General features: G+C 41.5%; 1 protein-coding gene across 1 annotated transcript in view; it reads left to right on the top strand.

The window, feature by feature from the left end:
* The first annotated feature begins 522 nt into the window (after positions 1-522).
* Positions 523-15,463, top strand: part of nkain2 (sodium/potassium transporting ATPase interacting 2) — a 74,456-nt gene continuing 59,515 nt past the window's right edge. Inside the window, exon 1 of the mRNA XM_034899656.1 lies at positions 523-2,036. Within this exon, the coding sequence (XP_034755547.1) occupies positions 1,983-2,036 (54 nt within the window). The 5' untranslated portion in view covers positions 523-1,982. The remainder of the gene's footprint in view (positions 2,037-15,463) is intronic.

The following is a 15,463-nucleotide window of genomic DNA, read 5'->3' as shown; positions in this document are numbered from 1 at the left end:
GACTCATTTCTGATCTCCACAAACCAATGGGTGACGTCACTCATGCTCTGTCCATTTATATTAACGGTCTATGATCTGGAGGAAGAAAGGAGTTCAATTCAAAGAATGGGAAGCTAGCGAGCGGCTAGCCTGGGGTTGACGGAGTTTTGGTTTCTTTTGACGACGTTGGCTACGACCAAAGTAGCCCAGCCTGTGTTAAGGTTAGAAATACATCAGCAACAAACTAGCTAACGTCTCACCGTCGGCTTTTTGAGGCTACACGCTACTTTAACATGTCCTGTGGACATGTTAAATGTTTGGACATGCTTGCTCTCACATGTCTGTTCTGGGGATTATACGAAAAAAGTCAAAGCAATTGGCTCAATTTGGAGAGTTTCTGTTCATGGTCATAAACCAGGTTCAACCACGTCTCGCCTTGCCGGGCCCTCTTCCATAATTCCCAGGTAACAGGTCAAAAACCTTTATTTTGAAAATGTTAACCGGAATGGCTATGTTGTTGCGCGGTATTTGACTTGACAGATGGCATGCAAGAGACGCTCCACGCGGCTGTCTCTCTCGGTCCGTTGGTCCATCCCGGTTCCCATTGTCTCCCTTCTTCACTCCTTGAAGACAACCCCGAGACGAAAAAACTAAACTCAGCCGTTATTCCGCTCATACCGCCTCGTGTATGTTACGTTTGGAGACTTTACTCGACCTGAAATCTCACCCTGTCCCTCTCCATCCGAAATATGGACATGCTTTTCTGTCTTTATTTTTATTTTTTAAATGTTTTACCGTTAGAGATGTATTCGCTGTAACGGGAGGAGGCAGTGAATGAACCGACCAACGACTGACACAACGTCGGTTGTTTTGTGGAGCTGAAAGGGGGATGAACCGGAGGATGAGGACTTGTTAGCCAGCAGAGACGCCGACAACAGCTTCCAGTGGCTGGGTGACATATCCCAACATCCTAGGAACAACTGGACCCATCATCAAGTGGATAAAACACCACATTCAGGGGAAAAAGGCAAAGAGAGCCTACTGGATTACTACCGCAGGTTTGGGGATAAACAACAACACGGTGTTTTTGTTACGGTGTGAATGAAAGGATACTTCCCCTGAGAGGAGAGGAGAGGAGAGGAGAGCAGAAGAGAGGAGAGGAGAGGAGAGGAGAGGAGGCAGGGACCACTTTCACTTGTTTTCTCCACCCTGAAACAAATTAGGCTGTTTCAATCAGCCACATCTAGGTGGCGCGTAATCGGATTATTAGACAAAAGAGCATTTAATCTGGGGAATACATCCATCTAATCTCCCTGTCTCTGTCAGAGTTTACAGTCATCAGTGTTAAGTGGCTACTGTACGGTGCTAATTTTGTGACAAGGATGCGACTAATCCACGTGATTGGAGACTTTCTAGTCCAGTGCAAGCTGGCTGGTGAAGTAGTCCCTGTGTGGACATAATTGGAGATTTACAGTAAATTTTTTTCCGCCCATTGGTCACGATAGTTTTGTGTAAAGAGACCCACATTATCAGCAATCTGACTTTTTTTTTGACCCATCAATCAAAATGCACCACACCAGCTGATTTATCAGACTACCAAACTGCCTTCAGTTGCAGAGGCTTGCCAAAAGTGTTCCTACAGAACAAAGCTCCGTGGACACATCAAGAAATAATTGTGGACTTGAATCGTCCCCTACGGCCCACCTTCCATCTTGATCCCTGGCCCCATGTATGTTGGAAATCCAGGGGACCACGTTTCAGGCTGTTTACCTGTCAGCAACCCGGCCATTTGAATGAAGTAGTAGCCTTTTTATTCCCCTGAGCTCCAGCGAGTACAGGGGCTGCACTGTTCGCTGAGGCCGAGCCGGCGAGAGCCTCTACCTGGGCTGCCAGCCAGACAGCCCTCCAGGGGGATTTTAGATTTTGAAGGTCCAGCTGGAGGATTTGGAAGTTTCACCCAGAGTTTCTTCTCCACGTGGATCACCGGAGAGAAGGAGGACACCATGGGGTGCTGTAGTGGCAGGTGTACCTTGGCCTTTATCTGTGGCATACAGCTGGTAAGTGTTATTGATCCTGTAAGGGGGTGATTAAATGGGGCAGATCAACCAGGAGAAAGAAAGTTCAATACAAAACCAGTCCTTATGAAGAATCAGAAAACACATCTTCACTGTACTTTGGTGGATGGAGGGAACAGATGGATGACCGAAAGGTCACATTTCTGAAGTTAATAGGTGTGTAAAAGGTCATGAGACAAGCTAAGATCTGGCTTCAGGGCTAAATTGACAAATGGCTGGATTGAAAGGATGAATGGCTGTTGGTGGGCGCTTTAAGACGGTACTAAGAGTCCATATAGAACGTTGATGGATAGATAGTCAGGCTGGGAGTGATTTATGAAGGCAGCGGATGTAAAAGAGGGATGGAGGGCTGTATGGCAGATGGACAGACGTATGGCGCAGGTAGCTTACATGTGATTCATGGGGAAACAATTTAGGGAGGCAGGGGGGGGGGGAAAGAGCTGACATAAACTCAAGGGATCAACTCCCTCTGTGTCTCTCTTTGTACCACATTCTCCCCTCACCATCTGTGTCAATGGGAACTGGTGGCAGGCAAGACAATAGGGAGGGAGAGGTGTGTGTGTGTGTGTGTGTGTGTGTGTGTGTGTGTGTGTGTGTGTGTGTGTGTGTGTGTGTGTGTGTGTGTGTGTGTGTGTGTGTGTGTGTGTGTGTGTGTGTGTGTGTGTGTGTGTGTGTGTGTGTGTGTGTGTGTGTGTGTGTGTGTGTGTGTGTGGGGGGGAGAAGTGAAAGTAGGAACACGTGCTGCCATTAGTTCGGGCCAGTAAATCCTTCACATCAAAAGGAAAATCCCATGTGATAAGAAGCATTAAATGACAGGTTGATTGGTTCTTTTTGTTTCCTAAGCAACAATATGTACATGATCTTCTGTCAGGTTATAAAATGTCAGGATAGCTACAGCACAGTGGCTTTTAGTAGAACAGAGATTTTCATCTGAAACCTTTTTTTCTTCAGTGTTCAATCGTACCGAAAGAAATCCATCTCATAAAAAGCAAGAGAAACCTCACACAACATTGGCAAATTATAGCCCAATAAAGTTGATACTGCGAACGTGTCAGCAAACTATTACCTATTTGCATTACATTAGCAATTCAGCTCACAATGATTGCAGCTCTCCTATTAGCCATGTTTTGTTCACTAGAGTGTTTTGTCCGTCAAACGTAGCGTACAGTGGCTACAGGCTAGCAGAACGACCCAAACAATAAAGTTGTGGGCCCTAAAACCAAAACAATGAGCTGAAAGACGCTAAACGCTCTGTAGAGCTGGACAGTGGCGTGATAAATCTCTGTGGGTTTGCCACTTTAATAATAATAATAAATTGAATTCATATAGCGCTTTTCACGATATCAGAGCTGCTTTACAAGGCAGGAAGATAATAAAAACAATGCACAACACAACAAGATTCAGGGACAGATGAGAAGGGAGGGGGTGCGGGGCTTAAGGACAGGCACAGGTGAAAAGATGGGTCTTGGGCCGGGGCTGCAAGACGGTGAAGGGACTCAGAGGTGCAGATCTCTCAGGGGGGAGGGAGTTCCAGAGCCTGGGAGCTGCCCCGGAGAAGGCTCTGTCCCCAAGACTGCAGAGGAGACTGGCTGAGGTGGGTCAGAGGGGCCGTGAGCGTCGGGAGGGGGGGAGAGGAGGTCAGTGAGGTATGAGGGTGTCGGATGGTGGAGGGCTTTGTAGGTGAAGTCCAGGATTTTGTGGGAGATGGGGAACCAGTGGAGTTGTTTTAGGACTGGAGTGATGTGATGTCAGGATTTGAAGCGGGTGATGAGGCGGGTTGGAGTGATGATGATGATGATGATGGTAGAGCTAATGTCGAGGAGAAATGAGTAGTCCAGTTGGGAGGAGATGAGGCGTGAATGAGTCTTCCAGCAGCGTGGGGTGTGAGAGAGGGTCTGATATTGGTGAAGTTGCGAAGGGGAAAGAAGAAGGTTTTAATGACATGTTGGCTGTGGGGCTCAAGGGAGAGGGTGGAGTCAAAGATAACGTCAAGGTTGCGGGCCTGGGAAGACAAGGGTGCTGTCGATGGTGAGAGTGGGGTCATTGATTTAGCTGAGTGGGGATCTGGAGCCTATGAGGAGGAATTCTGTTTTATCGCTGGTGAGTTTGAGGAAGTTGTGTTGCATCCAGGTGTTAATAGCTGACGGACAGGAGTTGACTTTAGCTGAACGTAACCAAAGGAGCATTATTACCGTCCAGCTGGAGGCTACCGTGGAAAAAGAAGTACATCAGATCCTCATGTAGAATCAGAGAAAGGAGGTTGAGCCAAAGTGGCACCGCTCACCACAAAATAAATCCTGCTTTTCTTTAAATGCTACAGCCTTAGTAGATCTAGAAGGGCGTTTAGAAACTGAAGCCATATTGTGAAATAGAACGGGACATTGTATACAGTACATGCGCACCACATATACATAAACATGAGCAGAAGTGCTGGAGCATTCTCAGCTCATGGAGTCATGTATGTATGTGCAAACTGAAGACCTATTGTCATGTTGAATAGGACACTGTTACAGTCATGATACCGTCTGTGTATTCAGTACAAAAGTTCCCTAATATACTGTTACAGATATTAATGTGTATGACCCTGGTTGTGAATGTGTATGTGTGTGCTGTAAAAATTGGACATTGCTATGCATATTTTTTTGTTTTTGTCAACCCTGTTTTGGACCAGCCGTGTAAGCCAACATGTCTACAGGACAATGCCAATGAGGTTGCCACATGTGCTCTACATGAGACACGGCATTGTGCTGTAAATGGGGATGCTGTGTGTTTCTGTAGGTGAAGAAGGTGTGTGTGTGTGTGTGTGTGTGTGTGTGTGTGTGTGTGTGTGTTCGTATTGTCACAGTGATAGTCATTGTGTCTAATGCAGTGGAACTAATGCTTTGCCATAGTCAACAACATGTTTTGCTCTGTTAACTGTTGTAATAGCTAAGTCAGCTGATGCCACCACTAGCTGAGCTGGAGGTCTGACACTACTGTATATTACAGTTTGTCCATGCGCAGTTATTTCTGTCATAGTTCCAGCCATTTGGAGAGGAGCCTCCTGATGGTGAAATCGTCACACAAAAATAGAGATGTTCCGATACCATTTCTTTCCCTCCCGATACCGATTCCAATACTCTTGGAGTGGATATCGGCCTTTACCGAGTACTTACCGATGCTAGTGTGTTAAAAAGATCATACTACGCCTACATGCATGACAGTGATATTTGGTACCTTGGTTCCAAATGTTCCATTAAGCAGCGAAATCCCACATTTTCGACGACAGCATGACTGTGATGTGATTATCATTGTGTTAAGGCCTGGCTCAGGTTAAAGCCTTTGTAAAACATGAATGAATACAGCAAATGGAAGCCATTTGTTTTTAAATAGAATAGTATAAAACAGTAGTGCAACAGCAACTTAAATAAATATAGAAATAATTATTTTAAAAATAATTAAAGTGTAGCCACAATATTGTAAAATAAAGGCATTTGCATTGTTAAATAGAACAATATAAAAAGTATTGCAACAGCAACTTAAATAAATATAGAAATAATTATTTTAAAAATAATTCATGTGCAATATTCATGTACAATATTGTAAAATAAAAAAGGCATTTAAATATTTGAATAGAACATTATAAAATAGTAATGCAACTTTAATGATTCCTTTAAAAAAAACTAAGTGCAGCCATTATGTACTAAAATAAAAAGGCATTTAAATCTTTAAATAGTGCAGTATTTAACAATAGTACAGCGCCAACCTATAAAGTAAACAAATACAAATCAAAAGAGCAGCAGCTACACAGTAAACAAAAAATACTATAAAACACAGTAGGCTACACATCGCATAAGCTTTTTAGCAATGTAATATTGCTCATAATTTCAAGAGCTGAGAGCCGAGATAGATTTATGACCTGGCATACAGTACCTCGGCTCCAAATGCTCCATTAAGTGGTGAAATCCCACATTTGGGTTGGTCATCCAGGACGATAAACTCTACATTTTTGTTGGTTATTTTTGTTGCTTTTTGGCTGTCTTTGGGGAATGTATCTCGTCGTTGGAAGGCAGTTTCCAGTGTTTTCTGCTGCAGTCCTACTTTTTCCCCTTAGCTTTGGTATTTGTCGTGCTCTTTAGCGTGACGCGGCTTCAAATGTTTGATTAAGTTGCTGGTGTTAAAATGTGCAACACTCGTGCCACCTCGTGAAATTGGTTCTTTGCATACGTTAAAGTAAAGTAGTGCGGTTAGCTTCAGGTGATCAATTCTTCTTCGCCCCTCTGAAAGAGCAGCTGTCGATGGCAGCACAGCGCAACTGTTTTAAGAGAAGAAGAACTGTGTCAGAGCTAACGGAGCTAACCAGTAAATAGATTCCTTTTTCTAATAAATTCCGTGGTATCGGATCGGTATATGGACTCCTGTACTCCAGTACCGATGCCAGCAATTTCGGCAGTATCGGAGGCCTTTTTGATACTGGTATTGTAATCGGAACAAATCTACACAGAAAACACCAATTCTCCACACTGTTATGGTGTTTTTTGATAAATATATTAAGTTCTTGAAGTGTCATTGCTGTAGTTGCCCACAGAAAAACCACACCGCCCACAATCAACTTTGTTCAAAGCAACCTAATTGACCACAAATTAAAAGGCAGCCTTTTTTTCTCTGCTTGCTTCTGCCTCCTGTTGGAGGTAATTGTTTTTGCCATGTAAACTTCCACCTAATAGTTGACCCTCGCAGAGCAGAAAACAATGCTGGTCAGTGTGTCTTATCTAGTGGAACTGATGTCTTATGCAGCTCTTTTCCCCCTGCTTCATTAGCTGGGTTAATTGGTGAGATAGGTGATGTCACACTGTAGCTGAGAAGAGATCAATGATCCAGGTTGGACATATGTCTGCTTCACAGCTGACGTCTGAAGTATAGTCAGTCACACCAGGTGATGCTGTGCCAGCCTGTGATCCAACAGAGTAAACGTGGTGTATTCCTGTGTGCTAGGCTGACACGCTATCTGTCTAAGGTTTCCAGTCCTTGGGTGTCAAACACACAGCTCAGACATAATTGCTGACTAATTTTGAAATTATTTTCTGCTTCCTTGATGCTATTCTTGTTATTTTTATTATTGATTAATCTGCCAAATATTTTATCAACCTTATTCGATCAATTATTTAATCTATAAAGTGTCACAAAATACAAACGCCCATCAGAAATTCCTAAAGCCCAAGGGGACATTTTTAAATTGCCTATTTTCTAACTATCATATAAGAGAAAAACAATAATCTAATCCTCCCAATGGAGAAGCAGGAACCAGGCTTTTTAGCTGGAAAATGACAAACAGTTTATCGATTATGATTTATTGCAGGTATCTTTACTCAATCAACCAATTCATTTGAGAAATATTACGATTCATTATTCAAGCCAGATTTGAAAGGCTGTCAGGCCGGTCCTAGATTGAGGCGTCGCACACTCAGTGGGAGTAGTTGATTGGAGAATAGGCTGAAGTACTGTTATCATGTGGTCCACACACTAAAGCTTTAGTCAAATTAAGATGTATGCTAGTAAGTAAGTAGTAAGTAAAATTTATTTGTATAGCACTTTTCTCAGATGAAGATCACAAAGTGCTTCACAACAAAAGGAAGCATTTAACAATTCTCATAAATACAACACATCATAAAAATAAAAGCAAAAGAATAACACGTACACATAAGACCAGCCTAACCACCCTACAATCTAGTTAAAAGCCTCTTTTAAAAGCAGAGTTTTCAACTGAGTTTTAAAGTTTTCCACACAGTCTAAGCAGCGCATGGAAGGAGGCAAAGCGTTCCACAACCTAGGTGCAACAGCTTGAAATGAGCGGTCCCCCCTAGTTTTAAAATGTGTACGGGGGGCAACTAATAGTCTCTGGCCTGTTGATCTCAAACTACGTGAGGATGTACGCAGCTGAATCAGGTCTGAGATGTATGGGGGTGCCTGTCCTTGTAGGGCTCTTAAAGTTAGGACCAGAATTTTGAAGTGCAGTCTAAATATCACTGGTAACCAATGAAGTGAAGCTAAAACTGGAGTAATATGTGCCCTTTTACTCGTGTGGGTTAAAAGCCTAGCAGCAGAATTGTCTGGAGACGACAAAGATCCTTCTTATCAAGACAAATAAAAAGACTGTTACAATAGTCTAAAGGAGACGAGATAAAAGCATGAATGATCATCTCCAACTCGGCTTTTGACACCAAGGCTCTTATCTTTGAAATGTTCCTTAATTGAAAGAAACAGTTTTTAATAAGTTGTTTCGAGTGTTTCTCCAGAGACATGGCCGCATCAAAAACAACACCTAAGCTCCTACAGACCCAGATGCTTGCAGCGAAAATTTTACAAATCCCAAAATAAGAGATTTTTTTTCTAGATTCACAATGTTAAAAGGAATGGACAGTATTTAAAGTAGATTACTGGGGCGCCCGGTTGAGTGTGCGGCCCGTGTACGGAGACTCATTCCTTGTCGCAGCAGCCGCGGGTTAGAAGTGAACCCGCGGGTCTTTGTTGCACGTCATTCCCAGTCTCTCTCCCAAGCCCCAAAATAATGTGACATTCTGAACATCATTAGATCAGATATACATCTAATGTTATACATCTCATTTCCTGGAGTCTTTTTGGCAACCAGCGGAGAAGCCAATAATCCCTGCGCCTGTCCAAGAAATAGTCCTGCACAATTAAACAAACAAGCGTTGATGTTTATCCTACAGACCAAATCAGACTGGTATCAATCTTCTTGTCCGCAGTAACTCTCGAAATCCTCCCAAAACGCTGAACTTTTTCTTTAAAACTCCTATTTTGAAAACAAATTATCACGGTATTTGGTTATTTACGTACTAGTAAATTTGCTACAGTAATATAATGGGGTGAAAGACGCAACACACCCAACTGTTGTGAACGGAAAGTAAGATAAAATAAAAAGTAAAATTGGTGCAAAACCAAACAAAGTAAAAAGATCATGGCTGATCAGATGGTGTTTTTACCAACACCTATTACACACACACACACACACACACACACACACACACACAACGCCACTGGTTACTCACTTTCTGTGGGTATGGCTCTGGTCCTTGTTGCTATATCAGTCCACACACCTACCCACTGCTGTCACAAAGATGATTACTCAATCATCCAATGGCAGCTACCTAAGGCTTCACTCCATTGGCTGGTTCAGTGGAGCTTATGCAGATAGTTGCTGGGTGTTTATGTTAAGGAATGTTAATTATACTCTTGGCCTGTCTAAGTTAATTAAATACAGTAAATGGAGTAGAATTACAGCTTTGCAATTCAATACAACATAGTGCATAATCACCATAAACACCAGTACACTTAAAATGATACTGATACCATAAGAGTAATTCATTTGTAATGTCATTGTCTACCACAGGCTGTATGGGTCGTGGCTGCTGCAGGAGTGGCCCAATCGATTTAATGTCACATTAAATTGATAAACTGCGAGCAAAACCTTACACATTCTTCACGTAATTTTTTTCTAGTTCTGGGTACAAAAAGGATTAAATTTGGGCATTGTGTGAATGGAGGAGTTTCAATACTACTTACTACTGGGTTATTTTGGTAAAGCTACGGAGTTCCAAAACTCAGCCCTAGTAACCATGGTGAGATAATAATTCATGATCCAATAACAATATTATATAGATGGTATTGATCTTTCAAAAACACACCAAAGAATAGGATACACAGATACATGTTTTAGCTGGCAGTGCAAACAACATTTTGGTAATTTTCGGTGAATTTTCCGAATTTTTTTCCGTCCTAGCCCAAATGTACCAGTAGCCAAAGGTGATCTGAGACACGGTGTTTGCCTGTCTGCTGCAGTACATTCCTGTGACATTTCCACCATTCAGGGACACAATGAATAATTTACCACTTGGAAGCTGCAACGTGAATGCAGAAATGGTATCTCTGCATGTGTGCCGTGTGTGTGTTACCCGATTGCAAAACAGGTGTGCGCCATCATTCAAACCCAGAAGTCGATACTCATCTCAGATGCATTTCAGTGGGAAAGAAAACACAGATAAATCAATGTCGACACGTTGGACATTTCAGTCCAACAGTTAGAAGATAGTTTGATTATGATAGATTATAGATCATTAAAGGCAAACATTAATTTCCTCATCTTAAAATAGAAAACATGAATTGGTGACTTTGGGTCAAAGGACTACTGGGTGGGATTTAGGAGAATCTATTGGCAGAAATGGAACATAGGCTAATAGTTAAGATGAAAACTTTTCATTAGTGTATTATCAACTTATCATTGTGCTTGTATCGGCTTAGAGTGAGCAATTCATATTCAAATATTAAATTCTTATATTGGAGTTTTGCAAAAAAGGTTTCCCCACTCCATCTGATTCTGGTTCAACTCCCATATAGTTTTATGATATTAAGTTATTTTTTCCATAGGCTGGATGTGCATCATGATGTTGGTTTTTCAGCATTTTGAAGCTCCTGCACCCGTGCAACAAACAATCGTCAGACCTCCCTCTTCATCGCCACGACTCAGTGAGATAAAAAGACTTCGCTATCCTTTCATGTGCGACACCGCTTTCAACAAGGGCCACACGCAATCTCAGCAGAGTCTATAGATTTTCTGTCGCTTTTTCTTTTTCGCAGTCTCTAATTTGTCGGTCCCTCTTCCCCCAGCTCTCTGTCTTTTTATACATGCCCACTCTCTCAGTTTATGTCTCTCTTGCCCTTTTCATTTTTTTGAATCCGTCTCTACTTCCTCTCTTTCTCTGTCTCTGCTTTGAGGAATGCAGTATCACACCTTAGCCGCTGACTTGACTGGTAATCCATTCGACGGGTTTCAATAGAGGCCTGTGCACAAAACAAGCTTTCACCCACAGGTCCCGTTGAGGTATTTCCATTGTCCCAAATCAATCCGACATTAGACCTCAAACCTTGAAGATCAGTCCACGTTGCATTTCTATTGTTCAGGTTGTTCCCTGTGATAAAAGGGTATTGTACTTTTCTGGCTTTTAGCTGTCAATAAAATGCACTGTCTTGAAAAGTGCTGGCTTTTGGAGAAATTGCTGGTAAATGCAGGAAAGGTTGGTTTGGAGGCAGGGGTTACTGAAAATGTTGAATAGACCTTGTGGGAGCAACTGTTGATGACATTTTGTGTTAAGGGCATGTATTTTTACATTTTGGATTCCCTCTTTCTTGAGGTAATGTGGTTCCAAAGCCTCTTAAGTGCTAGTCTTGCTACACCTGTCAAGATTTCCATTCTCACATGAATTTTAGAACGATAACTATGGCAGATTTAATACTCCATGAGCACTAACTTTGGAAACCATTGGACCTTGATATCATACAGAAGTAAAATAAAGCAAACTTTCCACTGATGCTAACTGATTTTATCAGCTGCAGATAGGTAGTTTAAGCAAATCTAACAGGAAAACTCTTAAAGTGGATTAAAACCTAGCTTTTTGTTTTAAGCAAATTCAATTTAAAGTGCTCACATTATGCTAATTTCCAGGTTTATAATTGTATTTAGAGTTTCTATCAGAATAGGTTTAGCATGGTTTTAATTTTCAAAAAAACACCATATTTTTATTGCACTGCAATTTCCTGCAGCTCCTTCTTTCACCCTGTGTGTTGAGCTCTCTGTTTTAGCTACAGACTGAAGCATCACACTTCTATTTCATCTTTGTTGGGAGTCGCACATAAACAGTAACTAGGTTAGGACTACTAGCCAGTCAGAAGCAGAGTATGAAGGCGGGCCTCGCTAGCAGTAGACTGACAAGTAGAGTGCGGATCGGGACGCATTTTAAGCAGTAACCGACCCCGACCCCGAACACATTAAAAAAGTCAAATTTTTGTTATCATTATCCTGAAATACACCTTTTTAAAGGCCGACATGGGATTCATTGTTTTGTTTTTGTTTTTGACCGTCGTATCGGATTGGGTGCCAAGAATTGTGGAATTTTAATGGTACTGGTTTCAACCTCCAAATTTCAGGTATTGTGATAGGTATATCTCTAATAGGCAGTGTTGTCTGTTGTCATGGTGAACAGTCATCTATAGGTGTAGGGTCTGACAACTCGGCGTTTCTTTATGGTAGATGGACTCTTTGTTCCACTCCAATGAATAAAACCATGAATAAAATTATTCAACACATATACTACAGGCCCTTCCCAGATGTTTTTCCTACATCACATCTAGTTTGACTAAAGCTGTTGAAAACGTTTCAACATCTGGAATGTTGTGCTAAATAGTACTGTTTAAGGGGGGAAATTGTGCCTGTTCTACTTAGTCCATCAACAAGCTGTCAGCAAACGGCACATCATTCTCCACAACCTGCAGTCTTCAAGTTCAGTCAATACATTAAGGTTTGGAAAAAGACCAAGTTTTGCGATGGAAAATGTGCAGTAAGGTGTCTTTTACGCTGGAATGTGTCCAAGGACCAAGCAGAAGGTGGTTAGAGCCTCCCAGCCTGGATGTTGGAGTGCTGCTGCTGATGACAAGGTCTTTCACAACACATCTGGAGGTGACCGAGCCTCTCTCTTCAACATTGATCTCTGATTGGTTAGATAGAGTTATGGAAGTGTGTAGTTGTCTCGGCATACTCTGAGCTCCTGTTATCATATTTAAGTCATATAGAGAGTTGTCTTCCTCTTCCTGTCTTACCTGTAGCTGAGCCTCATTAGCATCTGTAATTTAATGTTTTCTCATACAGAGACTTTCTTACGTTCAAACATGTTCCTAAATCTATTTCCAAAAAGATAGCCTTCACCAGAGCCAGGCTCACTGCAAGACCATTGTTTTTTTTGTCTCAATTTTTTTTTCTTTCTTATAAACTGCCATTTTCCACCCAACATGTTTTTTTATTTTTTTATTTGTAAAAACAGCATGAGCACTTTTCCCAGTTGAGATAGTGTCGTGTAAATGCAATTGGAGGCTCACAGAAATGGTGCAACACTATGATGCCGTATCAAGTCATGCTGTCATCATAAAACAGTCTGGGGAATTGTGGAAGAGCGGAATCAGTAAAAAGTGAAATCTTTTTGTTTGAGTTGAAAAAGCTGACTCAATCTATATTCTTTCACAGCTCAGTGGATTCTTCAAATTGAAGCCTTACACAGTTGGATTATTTGTTCAATAGTCTCAGTGATACTGACACACAGTGTGAAATCACATCCGCTGTATAGACCACTGTTGTGCCTCTATAGATACTATATACAGTAAACTGTACTGTAGCACACAATGTTGTATATCACAAACAATACCCATGAACCTTGGCCACCTATGCCATGGAGAGGAAGGTAGTCAGAGGCCTACATCAGAGCTATAGCAAATTTTAAATTCTTCAATGTAGTTATGAAAAAAACATGCCACCTAATTACTGAATTAATCTGCAATTGATCCAGCATGTGACAACAAATTCATTTAATTTGCAGTTTGTCAAAAATCAGTTTTCTTAACAGAGTGAAGGCCCTTTTTATTGAAGACATTTTAACATAATAGGAAAAGCGCAAATAATAAATAATATAAATAACACAAAGAACGAAGGCTGAGTTCTATTCATCTGATTCAGTTTCAATGCCCTGGTATTGTGCATGCAGGTTCTCTGTCACCCAGTCATGGCTGACTGGGACACATGGATGGAACTGAGCCACTGGTAATCTGACTGTACAAGTACCGACTGTGCTTTTCCTGCTATAATAAGTCAAAATATCACCTGTTAATAAACGTCTATCTTTAGCTCCTATCACCTTTAGCAGCGCAGGTGGCAGAATGTGAAAAGTTGCAATATTGGATGTTTCTTACCTTGGGAGTTAACAGCGCTCATGTTTTTTAGTTTTTTTTTAAACCCAAATATTTGCAGTTCTCTTCTTCCTTTTATTTTTATTTTTATTTTTTACTGATAATTCAACCAGGATAGTTTCTTGTAAACATCCAAGTAAGTGCTCCAACTGTTAGCTATTATTGTCAATAGAGTAAACACATCGGCCAAAATACCACCTCACAAATTACAAGTCCATACGACTCCGTTGATTTTGTATTTGAAAGAGACAATGAATCAGACAATAATAAAACGTATTGAACATTGGTGTCTTCCTGCAGAGTATGAGGGGAAACAAATAACCATACAATGAAAAATGGCACATTACAATGCTTTGAATCCTTCCATACATGTCATTTTTATGACATGTATGGAAGGATTCAAAACCTTAGCACCTTAAACGGGAGCTGTGGACAGCCCTACCAAAGCCACGGCAGCCAGTTACCTTGGATTGCTCGTTTCTGTAGAACAATCTGGTGGCCAATTTCAGTCTTCCGGCATCCCGCTCCTGACTCCAGAACAAATCATCATTTCATATCGACACTCGGCAGGCGACGGCACGCAACAAAGGTCACGTACTGGGTTTGAGCGAGCGATACCACAGGGTTGCGTGCCTGCTGAGGTGCCAAGATGTGTATCGACGATGCTGGACGCTGACCTTGTGCGTGACCACAAGCTGATGGATGAGCGGATGGATGTGTGTGGCTGAATACTGCTGCCTCAATATTTACACACTGGCAGATGGGCAGCAGGCGGACTGCTTGACATGAAGGGCGGACACATTGGACACTTACTTTTCTTTCCGTTTTTATTTAATACACTTCAAACTGCTGTGGTGCTTGCTGCTCCTGTATTGCTATTTACCCCTTAAGGTGAAACACTCCCATATTGTTCTCTGAGAACTCATATCCTGTTGATGTTGCTATTGTTGTTGTTGCTGTGAATCCTGATATTCCGCCTGCGCAGTCGTTTTGATCTTGTTACATCAAAAGGAGTGCTTGATTTATAATGGCGAGTGACTGCAAAGCAATGCCTCAAGCTTCAGTACACATAATTATGAGATGGAGATATGACTGGTGTCAGAGGAACACCTCCTATGTGGAGGGAAAACGACCATATTTTTAGAATGACACTAATATTTTGTAGAGTGTAACATATTTTGGGGGGGGCTGGGGACATTGCTTAGCACTGAAAAGTATATGAAGGTATCGACACTTCATATTTAGATGGAAAAAGCAAGGAAGGTTACAAGGTTTTCTGGTGGGAGCAGGAAAAAAATGTAATTTTATAAATAGAAGTAATATTCTATTTCTACTAAAGATTCAACCTTCCTGCCATCAGCAGTAAACTTTATTAAACATCTTAGACAGTCAAAGTCTATAATATTGTCTCGGCTCGACTGTAACATAAACATGGTCAGAAACTTGGAAATTTCTCTTAAGTTTAATCTTATTCTATTTACCATCTTTGGAACTTGGGTTTCTTATTTTTTGCCACCATAGTTTTCTCTCTCTGCCTAATGGTTGCCTTGTAATGTTCCTCTCTGTGTCTCATAATCTTTCTCCCAGCCTTGCAGTCTCTCTTTTTTATTCACTCCTTCGCT

This window comes from Etheostoma cragini, chromosome 18 (assembly GCF_013103735.1).
Source record: "Etheostoma cragini isolate CJK2018 chromosome 18, CSU_Ecrag_1.0, whole genome shotgun sequence".
Taxonomy (NCBI): domain Eukaryota; kingdom Metazoa; phylum Chordata; class Actinopteri; order Perciformes; family Percidae; genus Etheostoma; species Etheostoma cragini.
The sequence above is the reverse complement of the archived record's forward strand: the minus strand, read 5'-3'. Positions and strand labels throughout refer to the sequence as shown.